The 24,719-nt window shown below is 50.6% G+C and overlaps 1 protein-coding gene across 2 annotated transcripts in view; it reads left to right on the top strand.

Annotated features, from left to right (window-relative positions):
- Positions 1–24,719, top strand: part of NUP188 (nucleoporin 188) — a 761,473-nt gene that overhangs the window by 188,383 nt on the left and 548,371 nt on the right. For both annotated transcript variants that reach the window (XM_078646272.1, XM_078646271.1), the window contains exons 10-14: positions 2,661–2,775; positions 3,140–3,340; positions 10,351–10,440; positions 17,020–17,085; positions 19,910–20,029. In XM_078646272.1, the coding sequence (XP_078502398.1) occupies positions 2,661–2,775; positions 3,140–3,340; positions 10,351–10,440; positions 17,020–17,085; positions 19,910–20,029 (592 nt within the window). The remainder of the gene's footprint in view (positions 1–2,660; positions 2,776–3,139; positions 3,341–10,350; positions 10,441–17,019; positions 17,086–19,909; positions 20,030–24,719) is intronic.

Here is a 24,719-nt window from a genome sequence, read left to right as displayed (position 1 = left end):
CAATTGTCCTCCATCGGATAACATTGACAATTTTCCTTCCAAAACACGACTTGGTGTTGAGTTTTGAAAACTAAAGATATTCTTTAAAAATCGGACAAATAACCAAAACGTGTTTTCTCATCTGTTTGCATGACAAGCCCAGTGCTGAATCTAGGCCTCCAGCACTGAGTTGGAAAAAGTAACGCAAACGCAATTTGTTGACAAAGCCTATTCATTTCAATGTACAACTCCAAAAAGTTTCTAAGTGTGGAGTTTTGAAATCTGAAAATATTCTTAAAAAATCGCACAAATAAAAACTCATTTACTCACCTGTTTCCAGGAAATGTCCCAATGCTGAATCTAGGCATCCAGCACTGAGTTAGAAAAAGTAAAGTAAAAGTAACGTACCTGCAATTTACTGAAAAAGCCTATTCATTCCAATATACTGTATTTGCGAAGTGTTGCATACTACTGCTCCCCTGTAAATCAAACAAAGTACAATTTCTATTGTATTTTCAAACTGTTCTATGTCCAGTAACTTATTACTGAAAAATATTTAATGCTTACCTGTGCCAGGCTTGCTTGGTTCTAAAAATAAACAGTATATTTTTATACAAAATCCATTGGCCTAGAGTTCAGTTCTTGTGTGTGACACTATTTGCTGACTGAGTGTGTACATCAAATGCTTTACACTGTCCTCTGATACTGCCTTACTGCTCGACCAAGCTACCACTTTAGAAAGTAAGGTTCTATCTAACTTTAACCTCTGCCTACCTTTGGGTACTCATGGACTCTATACAAACTGTACCTCATTTTGGTGTAGTATATATAGAGCCAGTTTCTTACAGAGACCGTTGGCTCTGCTGGCCAAAACCCGGGGCATCTCCCTGGTGTCATACGCAGATGACACCCAGCTGGTGAAAGCCCTCTCCAACGTTCCCAGCCAGGACGCAGCAAAATTTAAGCAGGTTCTAACAGCCATCTTGGAGTGGATGGCCGCTAATTATTTGCAGCTAAATTTAGCCAAATCTGAGATCCTTCTGGTAGGTAGGGATTTCCATCTCTGGGGCAATGAGTGGTGGCCTCGTGCTCTTGGAGTGCCCCCATACCCAAACATGTGGTGAAGAACTTGGGTATAATGTTGAATGATGGTCTCACCTTTGATGCCAAATGAGTGGCAGTTAAATATTTCGGACTGTTGGGTGGCCTAAAGCCAATACTAGGTCTCTTTGATTCCCAAACTCAGCAGCTGATCATCCAATCATCAATCCTGGCTAGATTAGACTATTGCAACACGCTACTTCTGGGTCCCAACAAATCTGTGACCAAAAGGTTGCAGCGCTTTCAGGATGCTGCTGCCCGTGCTATCTTCGCCCTTCCTAAACACTGTGATGTCTGCCAGACTCATCTGCCGCCTACATTGTCTACCTCTAGAACAGAGAGTGCGCTTCAAAACGCTGTTTATCACCAATAAGATCCTCTTGGACATCTGCCCAATAATCTTGAGAGATCCATGTTCCTACAATGCACCCACACAAGCACTGCGCTTGGCTGATCTGCTCCTGGCCAGAGTCCCTCGGATACGGAGGGCCAGAGCGGGTGGTTGATCCTTCAAGCTGCCGACTCCTGCCCTTTGGAACTACCTCCCTCTCCACATCCGCACACACACGCAATCATATACACTTTCATGCATGATTTACCTAGTGTGGGGACACACTGTTCTGGCCCCTTTCCTTAAACTAATCCATATAGAGTTCTGGCAGTGGTGTTGCCTGTAGTGGGACAATAGTTCCAGGCTGATAGCACTATCTAAATTCTATGTGAGCTTTTTTTAGGCTAGAGTTTGGCCTTAGGTGTATGTTTGTGATGAGTGCTTGTACTAAAAAAATGTAAACTTTCCCATCTCTTCTCTGTACCAAGAAACATGCGCGATCTTTGAAACCCTCCGGTATTCAGACCCTCTTCTTTCTCTTGTGATATTGGTTCCTGATCATTTTGAGCCTACAATGGAAACAATTCTTGCTGTGACCGAGCAAAAAAGACAGAAACCCCTGAGCTCTTTAATTTTGTTGCTGTCAGGTACCATAGTTTGTGCCAATAGAAGAATTCAGAATCACTCAGATGCATTCTAGATTTGAAAATGGCGCTAAACGCTCTTCTCCGGATTTCTCCACCCGTGAACTATAAGCAGGCAGGAGGTGCTTTACAGACTTTCAGATTTCATTCATCGACCACTCGCTGAGAAACCCCGGAAGCCAATTGTGGCGTACACGCAGCACTTGAAATTAATGGTTCTTTCCTTCCGCTTAATCTCAGTGCCACACGCCTTTTCTAAGCGGATGGTGGTGGTATTGGTTCACCTACGGAAAATTAAAATCTAGATTGACCCTTACTTAAGATTTGAATTCTTCAGGCCAGGCCAGAGAACCCTTCTTGATTTTTACCCATCTCTGACACCTTTCAAAGTTTGGGGCTTCAGATATAGGTAATCACCTTCATAGGTTAGTAGCGTTCATGGCTCATTCCATTTTTTACCAACATGCTTTCAAACTCTCTTATAAATTATTTGATTTTTCTTGTTTCTTTTTTACTGGTGCTCTCTCGTCTGCACTCCATGGACTCTGAGAGCTTTTATGTCGTTAGTGAAAGCAGGACTGAATGTTTCCTCCTTCCATCCGCAGTTACTTCAGCGCTCTGATCCTGGTGCAGGGCATGGACATGTACTCTCTGCAGCAGTGCGCCTTGGACGACCGGGCACAGGAGCACCCCTTTGCCAGTGCAGAGGGCATCTGCCAGGTAAGACCCTCACCCTTCTGATCCCGCGGGAGCTCTGATGAATGGGAGCTGATGCCCAGTAGATCTGTAGGGCGTTGCCTTCGCTGCCCCTCCACTTATACATTCAGAATTGTCCTTCTGTTTTGGTAAACATTCCTATGCACATCTGATTTTTACTGTCTTTGACTCTCATAAATTCAGTCTGTAACTAAATGCACAAAATATGTTATTTGCAGTGAAAAGGAGTACGTAGTTTAGACTGCGCATGTTGCTTTGCAAGTTTTTTCTTGGCCCAAAGACCGATGTTTGAATCATAACGGTCTATGTAACCATGTTGACTTATTTAACCAGAGAAATATACCTGGTGTTCTTCCTTTCACTCCAGGAAATGGACAGTCTGTTGCTGACTTTTGGAGACATCCCCCATCATGCACCAGTGCTTCTGGCCTGGGCTCTGCTGCGCTACACGTTAAACCCTGATGGAGCCGGCCTTGTGATCCGGCGCATGGGGAGCACCGCCATCCAGATGAACGTGTTTCCATACCTGACCCGGATGCTGCGCACTCTCGGCAGTGGCGGCAACAATGTGAGTTACCCATCTGCTTCAAGGGTGTGTGACTTGTGGTGAATGGGAGGAGGGTTTGGGAGTCTTCTGCTGGGGACATGTACAGGTTGTAAGTTACCCATCTGCAGGATGGTCCGGGGTCTGCTTCAAGGGTGTGTAACTTGTGGTGAATGGGAAGAGGGGTTTGGGAGTCTTCTGCTGGGGACATGTACAGGTTGTAAGTTACCCATCTGCAGGATGGTTCTGGGGTCTCCCTCAAGGGTGTGTGACTTGTGGTGAATGGGAGGAGGGTTTGGGAGTCTTCTGCTGGGGACATGTACAGGTTGTAAGTTACCCATCTGCAGGATGGTCCCGGGGGGTCTGCTTCAAGGGTGTGTAACTTGTGGTGAATGGGAGGAGGGTTTGGGAGTCTTCTGCTGGGGACATGTACAGGTTCTAAGTTACCCATCTGCAGGATGATCCTGGGGGGGTCTGCTTCAAGGTTGTGTAACTTGTGGTGAATGGGAGGAGGGTTTAGGAGTCTTCTGCTGGGGACATGTACAGGTTGTAAGTTACCCATCTGCAGGATGGTCCTGGGGTCTGCTTCAAGGGTGTGTGACTTGTGGTGAATGGGAGGAGGGTTTGGGAGTCTTCTGCTGGGGACATGTACAGGTTGTAAGTTACCCATCTGCAGGATGGTCCGGGGGTCTGCTTCAAGGGTGTGTAACTTGTGGTGAATGGGAGGAGGGTTTGGGAGTCTTCTGCTGGGGACATGTACAGGTTCTAAGTTACCCATCTGCAGGATGGTCCTGGGGTCTGCTTCAAGGGTGTGTGACTTGTGGTGAATGGGAGGAGGGTTTGGGAGTCTTCTGCTGGGGACATGTACAGGTTGTAAGTTACCCATCTGCAGGATGGTCCTGGGGTCTGCTTCAAGGGTGTGTGACTTGTGGTGAATGGGAGGAGGGTTTGGGAGTCTTCTGCTGGGGACATGTACAGGTTGTAAGTTACCCATCTGCAGGATGGTCCCGGGGGGTCTGCTTCAAGGGTGTGTAACTTGTGGTGAATGGGAGGAGGGTTTGGGAGTCTTCTGCTGGGGACATGTACAGGTTCTAAGTTACCCATCTGCAGGATGATCCTGGGGGGGTCTGCTTCAAGGGTGTGTAACTTGTGGTGAATGGGAGGAGGGTTTAGGAGTCTTCTGCTGGGGACATGTACAGGTTGTAAGTTACCCATCTGCAGGATGGTCCGGGGGTCTGCTTCAAGGGTGTGTAACTTGTGGTGAATGGGAAGAGGGTTTGGGAGTCTTCTGCTGGGGACATGTACAGGTTGTAAGTTACCCATCTGCAGGATGGTCCCGGGGGTCTGCTTCAAGGGTGTGTAACTTGTGGTGAATGGGAGGAGGGTTTGGGAGTCTTCTGCTGGGGACATGTACAGGTTGTAAGTTACCCATCTGCAGGATGGTCCCGGGGGTCTGCTTCAAGGGTGTGTAACTTGTGGTAAATGGGAAGAGGGTTTGGGAGTCTTCTGCTGGGGACATGTACAGGTTGTAAGTTACCCATCTGCAGGATGGTCCTGGGGTCTGCTTCAAGGGTGTGTGACTTGTGGTGAATGGGAGGAGGGTTTGGGAGTCTTCTGCTGGGGACATGTACAGGTTGTAAGTTACCCATCTGCAGGATGGTCCCGGGGGGTCTGCTTCAAGGGTGTGTAACTTGTGGTGAATGGGAGGAGGGTTTGGGAGTCTTCTGCTGGGGACATGTACAGGTTCTAAGTTACCCATCTGCAGGATGATCCTGGGGGGGTCTGCTTCAAGGGTGTGTAACTTGTGGTGAATGGGAGGAGGGTTTAGGAGTCTTCTGCTGGGGACATGTACAGGTTGTAAGTTACCCATCTGCAGGATGGTCCCGGGGGTCTGCTTCAAGGGTGTGTAACTTGTGGTGAATGGGAGGAGGGTTTGGGAGTCTTCTGCTGGGGACATGTACAGGTTCTAAGTTACCCATCTGCAGGATGATCCTGGGGGGGTCTGCTTCAAGGGTGTGTAACTTGTGGTGAATGGGAGGAGGGTTTGGGAGTCTTCTGCTGGGGACATGTACAGGTTCTAAGTTACCCATCTGCAGGATGGTCCTGGGGTCTGCTTCAAGGGTGTGTGACTTGTGGTGAATGGGAGGAGGGTTTGGGAGTCTTCTGCTGGGGACATGTACAGGTTGTAAGTTACCCATCTGCAGGATGGTCCCGGGGTCTGCTTCAAGGGTGTGTGACTTGTGGTGAATGGGAAGAGGGTTTGGGAGTCTTCTGCTGGGGACATGTACAGGTTGTAAGTTACCCATCTGCAGGATGGTCCCGGGGTCTGCTTCAAGGGTGTGTAACTTGTGGTGAATGGGAAGAGGGTTTGGGAGTCTCCTGCTGGGGGCATGTACAGGTTGTAAGTTACCCATCTGCAGGATGGTCCGGGGGTCTCCCTCAAGGGTGTGTGAGTTGTGGTGAATGGGAGGAGGGTTTAGGAGTCTTCTGCTGGGGACATGTACAGGTTGTAAGTTACCCATCTGCAGGATGGTCCCGGGGGGTCTGCTTCAAGGGTGTGTAACTTGTGGTGAATGGGAGGAGGGTTTGGGAGTCTTCTGCTGGGGACATGTACAGGTTGTAAGTTACCCATCTGCAGGATGGTCCCGGGGGTCTGCTTCAAGGGTGTGTAACTTGTGGTGAATGGGAAGAGGGTTTGGGAGTCTTCTGCTGGGGACATGTACAGGTTTTAAGTTACCCATCTGCAGGATGGTCCCGGGGGTCTGCTTCAAGGGTGTGTAACTTGTGGTGAATGGGAAGAGGGTTTGGGAGTCTTCTGCTGGGGACATGTACAGGTTGTAAGTTACCCATCTGCAGGATGATCCTGGGGGGGTCTGCTTCAAGGTTGTGTAACTTGTGGTGAATGGGAGGAGGGTTTAGGAGTCTTCTGCTGGGGACATGTACAGGTTGTAAGTTACCCATCTGCAGGATGGTCCCGGGGGTCTGCTTCAAGGGTGTGTAACTTGTGGTGAATGGGAAGAGGGTTTGGGAGTCTTCTGCTGGGGACATGTACAGGTTGTAAGTTACCCATCTGCAGGATGGTCCCGGGGGTCTGCTTCAAGGGTGTGTAACTTGTGGTGAATGGGAGGAGGGTTTGGGAGTCTTCTGCTGGGGACATGTACAGGTTCTAAGTTACCCATCTGCAGGATGATCCTGGGGGGGTCTGCTTCAAGGGTGTGTAACTTGTGGTGAATGGGAAGAGGGTTTGGGAGTCTTCTGCTGGGGACATGTACAGGTTGTAAGTTACCCATCTGCAGGATGGTCCCGGGGGTCTGCTTCAAGGGTGTGTAACTTGTGGTGAATGGGAAGAGGGTTTGGGAGTCTTCTGCTGGGGATGTGTGCAGGTTGCTTTACTTATGAAGGAGAGAATTTCATGATGTTGCTTTGCATACTAAGTCCCTCTCCCCCTCTTTCAAGACAGGCTTTTTCACATGTCCATCTTTCCCTGTGCTCATTTTCATGACCATAAAATCCCCAACTATCTAGCGCTTCGAAGCAGTGATCCTTCGGGCCTCCTTATTGCCCTGAGGACTGGGATTGCTGTCATTTGCTGGCCACATGCCCTTTATGCGTCCATAAGTCGGGGTCTCAGACATATGAACCCTTCTCCTTTCTTCGTGTCAGTCTTGTGAGTTTTGGGTGCTGTTGCTCCCCAGCTGTGTGGACTCTCTCTTTGGTGAACAGGCAGACTCTAGGGGATGAATCGATTACAAAACGGATGGATCAGCAGCGCAGCTTGACGACCCAGACTCTTGGCGATAATCCATCGTCAAGGCGCATAATGGTGCCAGTGTTTCCCTTACTGTCTACTGAGCACAGATCCCTTATCTGATCCATTTAAGAAAGTTTATTACAAATCTGAGAGCATTGATCTAGTACGCACCCATCAAAGGCTCAACGTTAGAACTTCTGCTAAAACACACCCCACTTATGGAACCTGAACTGTATATCTCAAACCACTGTGCAGAAGTGTATTTTAAAAGCACTATAGCTAGACATTGTAGTGCTAAGATAGCGCTCTGAAGTGGCTGCAGGGTGATGATATAGAGTTGAGAAAAGCACATTAATAAACAAAGAGAGGTTTTTATGATTTAGGGGGAGGGTTTCCAGCTGACCCGTCGCTGTGCTTGTTAGCTTACTGTTATGTGTCACTCCATCCACAATATGCAGCGTCTGGAATCACGGTCTAGGAGAACTCCTGTTCTCTTGGTTACAGTTCTCAGCTCAGCAAGGAAATAGTTTTTAACTCCACTCAGGCATTCTCTTCTGCTGTTTGGCCAACGAGATGAGAAAAGGTTTAAATACAGAACATGCAATGCTTGTGTTACGTCTGCCTTGCCCGGTTCATGCTCCTCTGTAAGGAGATGGTCTTTGTGTGAGAAAGTGCCATCTTTCTTGCATTGGTATGCCCCCACTTTTTGTTGAACTGCTGATGTACTTTGGCTGAGTGTGCCCTGGGTTCCTGCCAACCAGGCACCCAGGGCCTGTGTTCCTTCCCTAAAACGATGCTGAAACAAAAGACCCAATTGGCATCTCAGGCCACCTGTCAGCCCCTAGTAAATTGTCCCCGCTCGGTACCCAGGGCATGGTGACCAGAGAAGACCCCTAAGGATTGCAGCACTTATTGTGCCACCCTCAGGGGCCTTGTTCCCTGGCACCGCCACACTGCCTTGGCAGGCGGAGTGCCTAAGTATAGAACTAAACCAAGAGTCGACATGGCACACATCCCTGTGTGCCATACCCACAGAACCCACTGCCCTGGCATACTTCAGTCACCCTTCTAGCTGGGTGCCCTATGCCAGAGGTGAGGGCACAGGGGCATGAGCCCTGTGCCCCTACAGTACCCAGGGCAGAGCCATTCCTGGGCACTGTAAGTGCAGTGATGCCATTTAAGAGTATATGGTGCTGGGAGGTTGTCATTACAAACTCCACAGCACCATAATGGCTACACTGCAGACTGACAAGTTTGATATCAAACTTCTCAGCACATTAAACCCGCACTGATGCTAGTGTGGGATTTAATGTAAAATGCACCAGAGGGCATCTTATAGATGCCCCCTGCAAACTAACCTACAATCCACGTCTGGGCTGAGTGGCTGCAGAGGCTGCCACACAGCAGACATGTTGCTGGACCCCTGGGTGGAGAGCCCCCCGCTCTCCTGGGCGTGCAACAATGCACAGCCTGGGCGAGGTGCTAGGTCTCCTTCCCCAGGATGGGCACAAGAAGCTTCAAAGGCCTTCCGTCCTTGTGAGCTTCTCCAGAACCCTTGCTGTACTCAGTAACTGGCCCCCACCAGTTCTGACCCCCACTCTGGCAGGAAGACTGGTGGGAAACTCTACGTCATGAAGGGGGGGGTGTGCCAGCCTGTGCCAACCCCACCCCTCCGGTGGGAAAGGCGAGGTGAAGCACGACCCCGGGCTCCGGCCATCTTGAAAATGGGGAGACCTGCCCAATCCCAGCTAGGATCCTGCCCCCCTCCCACAGGAGAGGAGCAGACTAGGTGGTATAACCACCCCAGGAGACGGACCTATTGATCCCTGCCCTTGCCCTACCTGTAACGCCCCTAAATTCAGTATTTATCGGCACCCTGAACCTTCCTTCCTCAGATCCCGATAAGAAAACAAGAAAGAAGATCAAGAAGACGACCAGCCGTGCAACTGCTAACAGGATGACCCCAACTGACTTGGCCCCAGCCCTACCGGTCTGTCGATCCTGGAACCTGCTCCTGCTAAATCCTGGCGACTCCTGCGCCTGCAACCTTGGAAAACCTGGAGGACCTGCCTGCTTTGACCGTCTGAAAGACTGGGACTCCCATAAACAGAGTCTCTGCTTCAACAGCAATACCTCTGGTGCCAGCCAGGAACCGCAAATCCAGCCCACTCTGAACCTGCAAACCCCGACCCATGCCTGAGTGATCCAAGACCACGAGGCCGTCCCCCCGGTGACTGGGACCCCAAGTCCAGTGCCCAAAGACCCTCCTCAACAAACCAGACGACGTCTGCAGCCTCAGAACCAGGGAACCCTCCAACCACGACCAGCTGAGGGTAAGATTTCCCAACACCAAAAGACACACCTGCACCCTGCGCCCCATGGTCCCCTGTGCCTTCCTCTGGGGTACCTACCTCTTCTCCAAGATTGCAACTTACCTCTCGAAGTGGTGGTCGCACCTGAAGAATCTCCGTCCCGAGCCTGCAGCCTTTTTCCCTTTTTCAAGATCCTCATTGGATAACATTGAGCGCCTGACTGCTCAAAAGCACCCTACACCCAGTCGCCCGAGTGCCTCTGGCAGTGCAACTACTACCCTACTCTACTTCCCCACTTGCCCTGAGTAAGGGACCACGAGCTCAGCTCCCACAGCCGCGTGGCCTGCCTGCTTGCAGCCACCAACTGCAGGTCCCCTACCCTCCATTGGATTGCATTGGGCCTACTCTCTCTGCACCCAGCTGCCCTGGGTTTATTTTGTGATGTGTAGTTGTCATGTTTAAAGCTATCCCACGAGATCCGAGTGACAGCCCTAAAGTCATGTTTTCACTTTAGTCACTTTAATGGCTTTGAGGACCCTGCGTATGTGAGGGATACTCTGTTTGTGGACTCTGAGAGAGTACAGGTGAAGGATACCTAGATTTACAGATAAGTAACGTTGCCTTCCAAATCCTAAAGAAGCGACCGCTACAGTTTGCTGGAAGTTGTGGGTTTTTGCATGTTTCACTGAAGCAATTCATACAAACATTTGGTTGAGAGGTTGTCTTGGCAGTAGCAATCCGTTCTAGGAGCTCCATGGTCTTCATCTGCCCTCCTCACTGACCGCTCTGCAGGGTAATCGCCCACCATTGTATGTACTGCTCCTTTTCCTTTACCATATCTTCATGTAAAATTTTAAAAAGCTATGTACGGTTTAATTTGTTCATTCCTCCAACCACTGTGGTGTGGGCGGGGGATGATTTTGTACCAGAGCAAATACTAGCTGGAGCTTTTTTCTTGTTTTCTTTTGCAGTACACTGCCAGCACGGTCTGTCTATGCATCTATGGACTCCTCTCATTTGTTCTGACCTCCCTGGAAGAACACACACTGGGCAAGCAGCAGGTGAGACTGGAGCTATATGTACCACCATTCAGCACTGCTAGCATCTTCCACTCCATAATAGTACCAGGAGCTGGGTCAGTTGGTTTCAGCAGTGACCAAAACTGCTATGCCAACAGAAACCAGTCTGTACTAGTATCAAACAGCACTCACTGAGTTCCTTTGTTAGTTCCAACAATACGTTATAAATGCCAGTGTTCGAATGGAATGATCCCAAGGAGGGTGGTGGGGGAAGGGGGGTGGGGGGGTGGTATTGGGGCTGGCACACAGTATTGGCTAGTTCGCCAAAATGTTTGTTCCCCTTAAGGCTTTGTGTCCTTTTCCTTTCTCATTGTCCATACTCTCCTACTCATGGATCTGAAAGAAACAGGTTAGTATTAGATTCCTTACCTTAGAATATCCCCAGGCGTCAGACTGGATCCGGAAAGTTTTGCGTAGCAGTACCCTTGCGCGTCAGTAGGCGTCGTCCGCGGCTCCGCGTCAATTGTCAGCGTCGTTGGCGCTGTGATGACGTCGTCGAAGTACTTAGACGCCGCCCTCGTGCGCTGATGTCAGTACCTATTTTTTCCGCGCCAGCAACCGCCGATCCGGGAACAGTGGTACCCTTTAGTCACTTTTTGACTACATTTTTTATCCTTTTTGATCATCTTTTCGAAGTCGAACGACTCCGTAGGTGCCAGTAGGGCTGCCCGGGTTTAAACCCTGCTCCTATTGCGACCGACTGATGTCGGTCACCGACCCCCATTGCCGGTGTCTACATTGCCTGGGGCTCGACCATGACGACAAGTCGTGCCCCGACTGCCGGGCCTTGACATTGAAAGGCTAGGCGGGAGCGGCCCCGTAAGCGCCTCGAGCTCCGGCCGTCGGCCCCGCGCCGTTTGAGGTCCCGGTCCAGGAGGAGGTCGAGGGGCCAGAGTCGTCACAGCTCGTCGAGTCGTCACCACTAGTCGGGTTCCAAGTCCTCAGGTAAGAGGCACAAGAAGTCGAGCAGCGACATCGCTCTTTAGACTCCCCCCGACGCTTGCACGATGCGGCCGGGTGTTCGGGCGACACCGCCCACGCGGCTCCACCGGAGCCGCAGGCGTTGCGACCTGCCCCATACCCGCCGGTCCCTGGGCAGTACGCGACGCCGGAGGAGATCGACGCCTTCCTCATGGCTATGAGGTTGCTCACTCCTCCGTCGGGGTCCACGGTGCCTTCGGGCCCCGCGGCCCCGGCTGGGAGCCCAATCGGGCTGGGTGCTTCGGCCCCGGCGCCGTCGTGTGCTTCGGCCCCGGCGCCGTCGGCGACTTTGGTCCCGACGCCGCAGGTCCCCACTGGATCCGGTTCCGGATCCGGGTTGTCGGCGGTCGAACTTACGACCTGCTGGCGACAGCCCCTAGGGTGTCGCCTCCTGCGCCGTCCACAGACAATGGCGTCCCCGGTCCCACCCTTGATCCGGTTCCGACGCCGGAGCGGCGTCGCTCGACGCCGCTTTCGACGTTGATGGGACTGGCCCCATCATTTGAACCTGAGTACCAGGAGATGGGTGACGAGGCGGATTGGGAGGGGTCTGAGGACCCTCTGGCACGTGAGTGCCAGTCTTATCAGGACTGGGCAGGTGAGCTAGGGGATGCCAGTGGGTTGGACACTTGGCCAGACACTGTTTTTGTCTCCCCTCCTACCGTGGCTATGGAGGAGAGGGCTTCCTATAGTGTGGTGTTGACGCGGGCGGCCTAGGCCCTACGCCTTGAACTCCCCGTCGAGGCCGTGAGGACTAACCTCCTCACTGAGGTCCTTAAATCGCAAGCAAGCTCGGCGGAGCCTCTGTTGCCATTTAATGAGGCCTTGCCTGACGTTCTTCTGGGCACCTGGTCCAGGCCCGCTACAGGTCCCCCTGTAGATAGGAACGTGGCCAGACGCCACCGCCCGGCTACGGGCGACCCTTGCTTCCTGTCCACCCACCCCACCCCACCCCTGAGAGCCTGGTCATCCAGGCCTCTAACTCCCAGACCGCATTCCCGACCGCTCCCCCCGATCGGGAATCCAAGAGGTACGAACAGTATGGTAGGAAGATGTTCTACTCACTGAGTTTGGGGTTGCAGTCAGTTAACACCGCGTGCCTCTTGGGCCGTTCTACCCACTCTCTGTGGGACACGGTCGCGGACGTGCTGCCACAATTTCCGGAGGAGGCCCGGACTAAACTCGCCCAAGCCCTTGCGGAGGGTCGAGATGCGGCACGGTATTACATCCGATGTGGGCTGGATACAACAGACTTGCTGGGCAGAGCAATGGCAACGACAGTGGCGATTAGTCGCCACGCCTGGCTGAGGTCCGCCAACTTTTCGGCTGATGTCCAAAACACCCTTATGGACATGCCGTTTGATGGCCGTCGCCTTTTTGGCGACAAGGCACACAGTGCGCTTGAGCGCTTTAAGGACACCAGGGCTACGGCCAAGTCCTTGGGCCTGTTGTGCCCGCGCCAGCAAACTGCTGCCTTGCGCCCCTTTTGTGGCCAAGGAAGGGGCGCCCCCACACATCCTGCCAGCCACGGGCCGCAGACTACCATTCAGCGCGGTGGCGGATGTGGTAACTTCCGTGGCGGTGCCCGGGGACAACGGCGAGGCCAGTCCACAACAACCTCCGCAGCATTTGCCTCAAAGCCCTCCTAGTCCGAGCTTTCAGGCCCATTTGACGCCAGTGGGGGGCAGGGTTCGCCATCACCTCCTCCACTGGCGCACCATCACTTCGGACAAGTGGGTGCTGCAAATCGTCCGAAGTGGCTACTCCCTCCCCTTAGAGTCGACCCCTCCAGCCATGCCACCGCAGTGCCACCGCGTATCGAGGGATCACTTGCAACTTCTGCAAGAGAAAGTTACGGCCCTCTTGGCCAAGGGGGCCGTCGAGCGCGATCCTGGGCCAGAAGTAGGGTGTGGTTGCTATTCCCACTACTTTCTGGTTCCCAAGAAGGGCAAAGGGGGCCTACGCCCTATCTTGGACCTCAGGAATGTCAACGGCTTCCTCCAGAAGGAGAAGTTCAAGATGCTGACTTTGGCTCAGGTCTTAGCTTCCCTGAACCCAGAAGACTGGATGGTAGCTTTGGACTTGCACGATGCCTACTACCACATCCCCATCCTGCAGGTCCACCGGCGTTACCTGCGGTTCACGGTAGGCCACGAGCACTTTCAGTTTACCGTGCTCCCCTTCGGCCTTACCAGTGCCCCACGGGTGTTTACGAAAGTGATGGCGGTGGTCGCAGCTCATCTGCGCAGGTTAGGGGTTTCAGTATTCCCCTACCTCGACGACTGGTTGTTGAAGGCGGGCTCGCCCCAGACAGTCGTCCACCACCTCCAGACTACGGCTGACCTCCTGCACCAGCTGGGGTTCTCCATCAATGTGCCGAAGTCGCACCTGTGTCCCTCTCAGAAGCTCCTCTTCATCAGAGCAGTTTCGGGTTTATCCTCCCGAGCAGCGGGTTCAGGATATTCAGGCTCTGATTACGATCTTTCAGCCTTTATCTCGAGTTTCGGTCAGGTTGACGCTGCGGCTTCTGGGGCTGATGACCTCCTGCATACTTCTGGTGCATCACGCCAGGTGGCGGATGCGGGCTCTGCAGTGGGACCTGAAGTTTCAGTGGGCCCAGCATCAGGGCAACTTGTCCGACCAAGTCTTGATCTCGGAGGGCACTGCAAGACAGTTAGTGGTGGCTCCAGGACCGCGATTGGGTCAGCGGCAGATCCCTCTCCCTTCCCAAACCGGAACACGTAGTTGTGACGGACGCGTCTCTCCAGGGCTGGGAGAGGCGGAGATCAGAGGACTCTGGTCTCCGGCGGAGTCCCGGCGCGACATCAACCTTCTGAAGCTGCGGGCAATCCGACTTGCACTGAAGGCATTCCTCCCCTCTGTCCGGGGGAGTGTAGTGCAGGTGTTCACAGGCAACACCACCGCCATGTGGTACTGCAACAAACAGGGCGGGGTGGGATCGTGGACCCTCTGCCAGGAGGCTCTGCGTCTCTGGCAGTGGCTGGAACATCAGGGCGTGACCCTGGTGGTTCAACACCTGGCAGGTTCTCTGAACGCCAGGGCAGACGAGCTCAGCCGTCAGTGCATGATGGATCACGAATGGCGTCTGAACTCGGACGTGGCGCAAGGTCTCTTTCTGCAGTGGCGAGAGCCTTGGTTAGATCTATTCGCCACAGAAGAGAACGCACAATGTCATCAGTTCTGCGTGTTGGAATTTCCAAGGCGGCACTTGCTCGGAGACGCTTTTCGTCGCGAGTGGAGCTGCGGTCTGTTGTCCGCCTTTCCGCCTATACCACTTCTGCCGAGAGTGCTGAAGAAGATCAAGCGCGACCGGGCCCAAGTCATCCTTGTGTCTCTGGACTGGGCACGAAGATACTGGTATCCCGAGCTACTCAGCATGTCAGTCGATTCCCCGATTCGTCTGCATCTTCAGGAGGACTTTCTGTCGCAGCAGCAGGGGACGGTCCTCCACCCGTACCTGTCCAGTCTCCACCTCCATGCTTGGAGATTGAGCGGCGACAGTTGAGGCCATTTGACTTGCCTCCTGAAGTATGTGATGTGATTCTGGCAGCCAGGTGTCCCTCCACAAAATCGGTATACGCCTGCAGGTGGAACAAATTTGTGGCATGGTGCACAGCAAAGGCTGTGGATCCACTCTCTGCCCCTCTTTCTGAGGTTCTCCTCTTTCTTCTCTCTCTTGCCCAGCAGGGCTCTGCTCTGGGCACTATCAGGGTTATCTTTCTGCCATTTCCGCCTTCTTAAGGCTCCCTGATCAGCCTGCTTTGTTCAAGTCCCCAGTTGTAAATAGGTTTTGAAGGGCATCACTCAAATGTATCCTCCTGTTCCTTTCGTGATGCCTCAGTGGGACTTGTTCCTTGTTCTTACCTTTTTGATGTGTGCTCCTTTCGAGCCACTTCATAACTGTCCTCTCCGTCTTCTTACTCTGAAGACTGCTTTCCTGGTTGCCATCACCTCTGCCAGGAGAGTGAGTGAGCGCAAGGCTCTTTCTTCCAAACCTCCCTTCCTTTCTGTCCATCCGGACAAGGGTGTGTTGCATACCCGTCCTTCTTTCCTGCCCAAGGTAGTCACAGCCTTCCACATCGTGCAGTCTATCACCATGCCCACCTTCTATCCGCCTCAGCCTCCCTCGAAAGAGGAAGAGCGGCTCCACCGTCTGGACCCAAAACGTGCGCTCTCCTTCTACATTGACCGCACACGCCACTTCCGGGTGGATGACCAACTCTTTGTTGGTTACGTAGGTGCGAAGAAGGGACGGGCGGTGCACAAGCGGACCATCTCTCGGTGGGTCATGTTGTGCATCAAGGCTTGCTACTCCTTGGCTAAAAAGGAGCCTCCTCTTGGGCTGAGGGCCCATTCCACTCGGGCCACGGCAGCTACTACTGCCCTGGGCCGGGGAGTTCCCTTGCAGGACATTTGTCAGGCAGCTACGTGGTCCTCGCTGCACACGTTTGCAAGACACTACTGCCTGGACAGCCAAGTCCGGAGGGATGGCTTCTTTGGCCGTTCCGTCCACCAGGACTTTCTGGTGTAATTATTGGTCCGCAGACCCACCACCGGGGTTGGTATTGCTGGGGTATCTATTCTAAGGTAAGGAATCTAATACTAACCTGTTTTTCAGATGCACAAGTTACTTACCTTTGGTAACGATATATCTGGAAGAAACAGTAGTTAGTATTAGATTCCTTACCGACCCACCCATCCTCCCCGTTCTGCGAACCAGTATCTAGGGTTAAGGACATCCCTTTCAGGGCCCTAGTTTCATGGCACCAGTTTTGGTTTTTATCATGGCTCTGCGTTTTCTGGCGCGGAAAAGCTGTGTATAAGAACAGACGTCAGCGCGCGAGGGCGGCGTCTAAGTACTCCGACGTCATCATGGCGCCTACGACGCCTAGGACGGACGCGCCTGCTTGGCTGCCTCTTGGGCCCGCTTGGCTGCCTCTTGGGCCCGCTTGGCTGCCTCTTGGGCCCCCTTGGCTGCCTCTTGGGCCCGCTTGGCTGGCTCTTGGGCCCGCTTGGCTGGCTCTTGGGCCCGCTTGGCTGCCTCTTGGGCCCGCTTGGCTGCCTCTTGGGCCCGCTTGGCTGCCTCTTGGGCCCGCTTGGCTGCCTCTTGGGCCCGCTTGGCTGCCTCTTGGGCCCACTTCCTCTTCAGTTCCTCTTGGGCCTCCTTCCACTTCTGTGCCTCTTGGGCCCACTTCCACCTCACTGCCTCGCAGTCCATCTTCCCGCCCTCCGCCCCACAGTCTTTTGCGCCTTATTCTATCTTGCTGGCTTCCACCTGGTTGCAGCGCACTACCGCACACTCCTTTCTTCACTTGTTACTCTACATTCAGCATACTGTTCTGAGTTTGGGCATTGAAGTTGATGTCAAATCTCAACTTCGTTTGAGTGTCATTAATTCTTATGTTTTAATATCTGCTGGTCACTGCACCAAAGCCCACATAATTGGCTTTGGTCCTAGCATTGCTTCTTATAAGAACGATCTTGCAGAGCACTGTGGTGATCATACCCAGACTCCGAGAAGGTACTAAGCTTATGCTATCCCCTTCTTCCTTTCCGCAGGATCTGATCGACACAGCGTGTGAAGTTCTGGCAGCCCCGAGCCTCCCTGAACTCTTTTGGAGTACGGTAAGTACTGCTGAGAGGCAGATGAGTGACAGGACCTTGTTTCGAAAGCATAGGACTGGGGGAACCATGCTTCAAATATTTAAGTGCATCAGAGAAGCTTAGTGTGCTGGGATATTCAGATCTTGAGCATTCTCTCTCCCCAGCATTTTGAAGCAGGCTGTACCTGGACCTGTGAAACATAAAGTTGTAAATTAAAGACTTTGGCCTCTGTATGCATGTGTCCTAGGGTCCTACTGCGCCATTTTCTTTTTGCTCCCTTGGATAGATGTAGATTTGTTGCTGATCACCGTAGAAAGAACTTTGTAATGTACGTTTTGTATGAGCCAGATTGTTGCTGCTGTGCCCCATCCTCTGTGGCTACCTTCCTCTGCGGTCCTTTAGTGGCACAAGTCAAATCACAAGGTCATGGAAGTTCACTCCTGTTCCCTACTCTTCGCCTGATCTGTGACCAGTCGTTAGCTAGTGGTATAGTCCCCTCCCACTGGAAGAAAGCTTTGGTGTCCCCTTTGTTGAAGAAGCCATCCCTGGATCCTGAGTGCTCAAAAAACTATAGGCCCATTTCCTTGTTACCATTTCCAGCTAAAATTGTTGAATGTACGGTTAGCATAACCCTTTCTAAACATCTGGAACAGCATCAATTACTGGAGGAGGTTCAATTTGGATTTCGGCCAGCCCACGGGACCGAGACGGCTTTGGTGACCGTTATGGATGAGCTTCAAAGGCGGGCAGACAGGGGACAGGCAGCAGCACTGATCTGCTCGACCTGTCTGCCGCCTTTGATACGGTTAACCATGAAATCATACTGAGAAGATTGAGTGAGGCTGGGGTGAAAGGCTGCGCCTTATGCTGGTTTTGGTCTTTTCTGCAGGATAGACAGCAGGCGTTGTCCCTCCCCCCCCCCTTTCAATCTGCATTCTCCAACGGGGTTCCTCTGGGATCGGCAATTAGCCCTATCTTTTTTAACACATATTTAAAACCCCTGATCGCGGTCATTAAATCTCATAATATTAACATCATAAATTATGCGGATGATACACAGCTGATCCTCTCTGAGGGAGAGGACTCGACACCGGTGGAGGGGTTTCACAACTGTTTGCGGGACACGGCCTGTTGGCTACAAAACAATTCCCTTCAATTCAATGCAGGAAAGACTGAGGTGCTCTTCTGCGCTGGGAATAGGATCCCTCCTCACTTTCTTGGTAATATCTGGCCTCCTGGAACTTCGACCAAAGTTCGGCCGGTGGAAACAGTCCGCAATCTGGGCATCATGCTTGACAACAAGCTTACTATGGAAGCTCAGGTTGCGAAAACGACAACCTGCTGCTTTGCAATCATTAGGTCTCTTCGGAAGATCTTTTCGTTATTACCCTCTCAGGCGCCTGCACAAGTGGCAAGATGTACGATTCTCAGTAGGCTTGACTACTGTAATGCCCTTTTGCTTGAATCCCCTAGTTTCCTGCTGGATAGGCTACAAAGAATTCAGTCAGCTGCAGCCAGGTTAGTTTTAGGGCTGCCTGGAAGATCGTCCGCTTCAGCAGCTCTGGCAGAACTCCACTGGCTCCCTCTGAGACAGAGAGTACAATTTAAGTCCCTCTGCCTTGTCTTTAAAGCCCTCCATGGGATAGGACCTGTATTGATGCAAACAAAATTTGACTGGTACACTCCAACAAGACTGCTCTGCTCCTCATCGGCAAGACTGGTGAGGGTACCAAGGTTCAGGAAAGCTAGGTCAGGGGGTAGATCTTTTGGGGTGGCAGCGGCCAAACTGTGGAATAGACTCCCTTGGGAGATCAGGCAAATTAGGGAGCTCCTTCCATTTAGAAAAAGTGTAAAAACCTGGCTGTTCCCTAAGACCTAGGCGTCTGACCATGTCCTGACACATCCTCCTGCCTTTTCTTTTCTTGAGCCACCAGCGCCAGGATACCTGCAAGGTAATAGTGCGCGTTAGAAGCTGAATAAATAGATGGAAGTGCCTATCTGTGACTCTTTCAACACATCTGCTCATTCCAGTCATCTCTCTGAGACCTAGGTTTCTGTGTGTCATCACCTCTCTCCAAAGCCATGTCAGTAGCGTTCAGGGTGGCTGTTCCTACAGACACTTTGATGCTTCTGTTTCCCAGGCTGACCCTTGCAGTATCCTGTAGGGGTTCTGGGGGATGGAGAGGTCTTTGTCCTGTCATTCTACTGGCTGATGCGTCTTTTGCCTTTTTTAAGAACAAATTAAACACCTCTCTAACTTTTGGGTGGGGTGGGGGCTCATGGATACACTCTTGGATCTTCACATCTCCCTGCAATGTGGTGTGGGTGGCTTCTGGCTGGTTGGAGTTTGAAGGGGGGCTCCCACCAAACGTTATTAAATGAATGAAAAACTTTTCCTTTGGGGGACCAAAAACAAAATGTAGTAGAATTCTCTTTCCCCCAATCCCTAGTGAGGACATTTGATGCCAGCAATAGTCATTAGATTAGGAATGTTTTTTAAGCAACTGCTGGAAGCAGCATTTCTTTAATAACGCAGCTGTTGCACATCGTGTGTTTTAAAAACAATCTTTGGGCCCTCCATGTAGTTGCAGTGTAAAAGCGTGGTGTTGTAGTGGGCAAAGTCTGAGTATATGCCGCTGAGTCTTGGTTAAGAAGTATGCCACACACCCCCAACAGCCACCACATTTGTCTGTCTTCTGTCTGCATGAACAATCTCTGGTCCCACAGCGTTTGTAATTGCAGTGTAAAAGCGTGGCGTGGGGGTGTGCAAAGTGAGTGTATGCTGCTGAGTCTTGCCAAGAAGTGTCACCATCAGCCACCACAGTTGTCTCTCTTCTTCCTGCAGGAACCGTCCACTGGGCTGGGCATTCTCCTGGACAGTGTGTGTGGAATGTTCCCCTATCGCCTCACACCCCTCTTGCAGCTCCTCACGTCCTTGGTTTCTGACAGGTCCACTGCTAAGAAGGTAAGAATGGAGTCCATGCCGTGACAGAATGCTCTGTGTTGCTCCTCTTCTGTTTTAAATTGAACTCCTTTTCTCACTTTGTATTTTTTGTCTCTTAGAAATATGGCATTTGACATCAGATAAGAACATCCTAGCCTCTCCCTTCTTTCTTTGGGGTTTGCATGGCTTTTAGCTGTCCATGTTCTTCAGTGTTGTATTGCTCATCGCTCTCATTCTCTCATTTTGGGTTGCTTGATTTATTTATTTATTTATTTAGGAACATTTATAAAGCGCGAACAATGGCCCTGGGGCGTCTCGGCGCTGATGCATTTCTTGTCCTTTGTTGGTCAGCCTAGAGTCTTTGTCGTACAGTGTTCGTAAGCTCCAGAGGTCTGCCTTCTGTGTCTGGCTGAACCGTGGTACGCAGGAATTTCCACCCTACTTAATCAACTGCATCCATGGACATAGCTAAGGGATGTATTCTCAGGATAAAGATTCTGCCAGACAGTTGCAGCATTTCTTCAAAAGTGTAAAATCTCCCATCACTACTTAGCCGTACTGAAAGTGCCACATGTGTCAGTGGAGCAGTTCGCAGATCTGATGTCTATAGACCGATGGGAAGATAAGAGATGCTGAAGGAGAATATTATTATTTCTCGTCGGATTTTCAGCGTTGTTCCCGACTAGGACGCCAAGTCCGAGGCGACAGGACCTGGCATTCATTGGGAGCTTAAACATTCAATTTTACGCTGGTGAGAGAGCCAGAAACTGCAGATCACTGAAGACCAAACTCAACACTTTCAGTTTGTTTGGATTGCAGACAATGCTGTTCATCAGAGTCCTAGTTAAATGGCTGAAGAGGCTTCTCTCAGTAGTAGGTACATTTTTTCCTATGGTAGTGATTTGCATTTTTTTAAAGGGTCGACCGGTGAATGCCAAAATCAGTCTCAAAAGAAAATCTTTGAGCAAAGGAAATTCTGGAATGCCTGTTTTTGATGATTGTTGGATATGAAGAACTGAGTACAGGGAACTGTTTTCTCTCTCTCTGTATTGGGAGGACCCTTGAAGGCAACTGCATATTCCCGCAAGCAAACCTCAAACGTTTCTTCTATTTGGTTTAACCTAATTAATCAGATAATGCCCTGTTCTGCATTGTAGGATTCTCACGGATGGTTATAACAGTAGAATAGTTTCCCCCGCGTGCATTCGCGCGCACACACTGATGTTGGAGGTAGGCATGCCGAGATTGGAGGCAGTCCCTCCAGTGTTAAACAGTTCAGTGATACCTCCAAAAGTCTTTGAAAGGCCAGTTAAACTGCATTTTTATGTATAAAACTATAGTGTTGTAAATAACATATAGCCACATTGCAGAATTTAGTGTAGAAATGTGCTATGTAGTGAAAAAATGGTCTTTAACTGTGAAGAAAAATGAAGTTAAAGGTGCCTGTATGGCCAAAGGTACATCTTCTACACTAAGCATACACTGAAACTTTTTAAGCAGGTGGCTTCCATTACCCAGAATGCAGTCTACTGGCAGTTTGCCTCACAGCCTCGGTGCTTTCTTCTGGCTCGTGCTGACAGCATCTTAGGAAATCTCGGAGGTGTTCGACCTCATTTTTAGGTCTCGCCTACGGCATTGCTTTAGCAGTGCTTGTTTGGTGAGATTATAGTAAGGCTTTCAAAAGTGTACCCAAACTGCGGATCGGGTACAGTTCATGTGAGCCAGACACGTGCACATCGCCAGCCACATCGCGCACAATTTGTCTTAGCCTTGGCATCAGTCTTCAAAGGAATCCGCTCCCCCTCCCCCCTCATCAGACTTCAAAGGAAGCCGCTCCACCGCCCCCACCACGCAATACAGAGAGCTTGTTTTTTTAAAATACTCCTATCAACATGCATGTAGCTACACACTGCACTCCGTGCGGGGCCCTCCCCCAGGCATTACCTCATGTTGCTGTTTAAAAAAAAAATGCTTTTCTCGACATACATGCAGCTACATGCTGAGCTTCGTGCTGTATGGCACAGCACAAAGTGCAGTGCGTAGCTGCATGTATGTCGAGAAAAGCATTTTTTTCAAACCGCCGCCAGTCACAGCTCTTCTCCACCATTACGTCATATCGTATTTTTTACATATTTTTCTCAACAGAAATGCAGCTATGCGCTGCACTCCGTGCAGTGCCCTACTCCGTGCAGTGCCCTCCCCCACCATTGCCTCATGTTGCTGGTTTAAAAAAAATGCTTCTGTTGACATAGCTGCAATTACGCGCTGCACCCAGTGCTCAATTATATAGCTGCGGTGAGCCAATTTCTTAAAAACGATGTGCAATGCCGTGATCAAGCGCATCGTTTATCTGACTATTCTGTGCAAAAGAGGAGCACTGTAATATTGGCTAACGTGCAGGGTGTGGCTTAACAGCTAGGGCGGCCGACTCTGAAGCTCAGGAAGCGGGTTCAAGTCTGGTGGGAGGCTCAATCATTCTGGGCGAATCACTTAATCCTTAATCAATTCATTACCTTATTCCAGTTGCTAATGCAAAGACTTGTAAGATCAGTTTTTAATTACTTATATAACTTATTACTTATTATTTGCAGAAGGTATGCGAGTTACTATTTGGAAACAGTTCCGAAGTGATGAAAGTAAAAAGACTGTTATCTGTCTGTCGCAGAGCCCAACAGGCAACAATTGCACAAGTTCTAAAATTATACGCAACTAAATATAAACCTGCTGTGCTCCTATATTGCTTCCACCCTGTCTACCCACAGTCTTTTGTCCTTTCTGCTCTCCCCCTCCACCCACTTTCACTCCTACCTCTCACTTTTCTGTGCTCTCTGCCATGTCCTAACTTCTAACTGTACTCTTGTGCTCTCTGCCCTATCCTCACTTCTGACTGTACTCTCGTGCTCTCTGCCATATCCTAACTTATAACTGTACTCTCGTGCTCTCTGCCCTATCCTGACTTCTAACAGTACTATTGTGCTCTCTGCCCTATCCTGACTTCTTGCAGTGCTCTCTGCCCTATCCTCACTTCTGACAGTACTATTGTGCTCTCTGCCCTATCCTGACTTCTTGCAGTGCTCTCTGCCCTATCCTCACTTCTGACAGTACTCTTGTGCTCTCTGCCCTATCCTGACTTCTTGCAGTGCTCTCTGCCCTATCCTCACTTATTTATTTATTTTGAAAGTTTTATATAGCGCGAACAAGATCTTTGCAGATAACAGAGCGCTTTACAAAGGCAGGTGGAAGGGTAGGGAAACGAGGGAGCATCGTAGGAAGGTAGGTCATCAAGTTAATGTACATAGTAAACATTTTACAGATAGTACAAATATGAGGTAGCATAGTGGGAAGGTAGGTCATCAAAACAATGTAAATAGTACAAATATAGCAAATAATACAGATATGAGGGAGCATGAACCTGAACAATTAGGCTAATACAAGTAATACACATGTGCCTAGGTATCGGACCGGTACTACTGATCGACGCAAAGTAAATCAAACGTAGTTGTTCAAGTGTATTTAGCCATGAGGATATTTTTGACTTCTTTCTTAAAAAGAAGAGTGGAGGAGATGAGTCTGGTTTCAGGAGGCAGTGAGTTCCAGATTCTGGGCGCCATTCCTGAGAAGGAGCGTTTGTAGGTTTTTTCCTTCCGGAATCTTCGAGGCTTCAGCAGAAGATTGTTTGTGCTTCTGGTGGTTCTGGACCCGCCGGAAATTGTCAACTTCTGAGTGAGGTAGCCGGGTGATTTCAGGTGCATAGCCTTGTGCGTCATGCAGGCAATTTTCAGCTGTATTCTGGCTTCAAGAGGCAGCCAGTTCAGGGATTTAAAGTCAGTGGAGATATGCAAATGTTTTTTAGATCCAGTGATGAGTCTTGCTGCCGCGTTTAGTGAAGCTCTGAGGGGTGCAGTTGTAGTTAGGGGGAGGCCGCAGAGGGCCACTCTGCCGTAGTCTATGCGAGGGATGACTAGTGCTTGTACTGCAGTTTGGAAGTCTTTGGCTGGGAGGAAGGGTTTAAGTTTCCTCAAGGTATTTATTTGGAAGTTCGCCCCCTTAGTTGCCTTGCTGATATGCTGCTGCATGTTGAGGTTGGTGTCAAGTGTTATGCCTAGAGATTTTGCTGAATCCACGATGGTCGGTTGGACATTGAGTGCTGTTAGGTGCTTAAGCCATGTTTGTGTGAAAGATATTTTCGTGGGAGGTGAGATCGGGAGGAACTCAGTTTTCATAGCATTGAGTTTGAGGTGGTTATCGGCCAGCCAAGATTGGGTGCTTCTGATCGTTGAGTTCAGACGCAAGATGTCTTTGGGGGATTGTAGCTTGAGATATAGTTGAGTGTCATCGGCGTACATGTGAATGTATTCATTGGATGCTTGTAGCAGGGTGGTGAGAGGTTCAATAACTAAGTTGAATAAAGTAGGGGATAGGCATGAACCTTGGGGGACACCTAACGAAACAGGTACTGGAGAGGACATCAAGTTTTTGCTCTTGAATTTTTGAGACCGGTTGTGTAGAAAGGAAGTGAACCACTGAAGAACAGTCCCAGCGAAGCCCATTCTTGTATTTAAGAGTTCGAGTAGTTTCTCATGTTTCACCGTGTCGAATGCTGAAGAGAGGTCAAGAAGGATGAGGAGGCAGGTATCATTTTGATCTAAAATTTGGAGGGCGTCGTCAATTATGTGAGTCATAGCGGTTTCAGTGCTGTGCCCTGCTCGGA

This window comes from Lissotriton helveticus, chromosome 5_1 (assembly GCF_964261635.1).
Source record: "Lissotriton helveticus chromosome 5_1, aLisHel1.1, whole genome shotgun sequence".
Taxonomy (NCBI): domain Eukaryota; kingdom Metazoa; phylum Chordata; class Amphibia; order Caudata; family Salamandridae; genus Lissotriton; species Lissotriton helveticus.
This window is presented reverse-complemented; position numbering and strand designations above follow the sequence as displayed.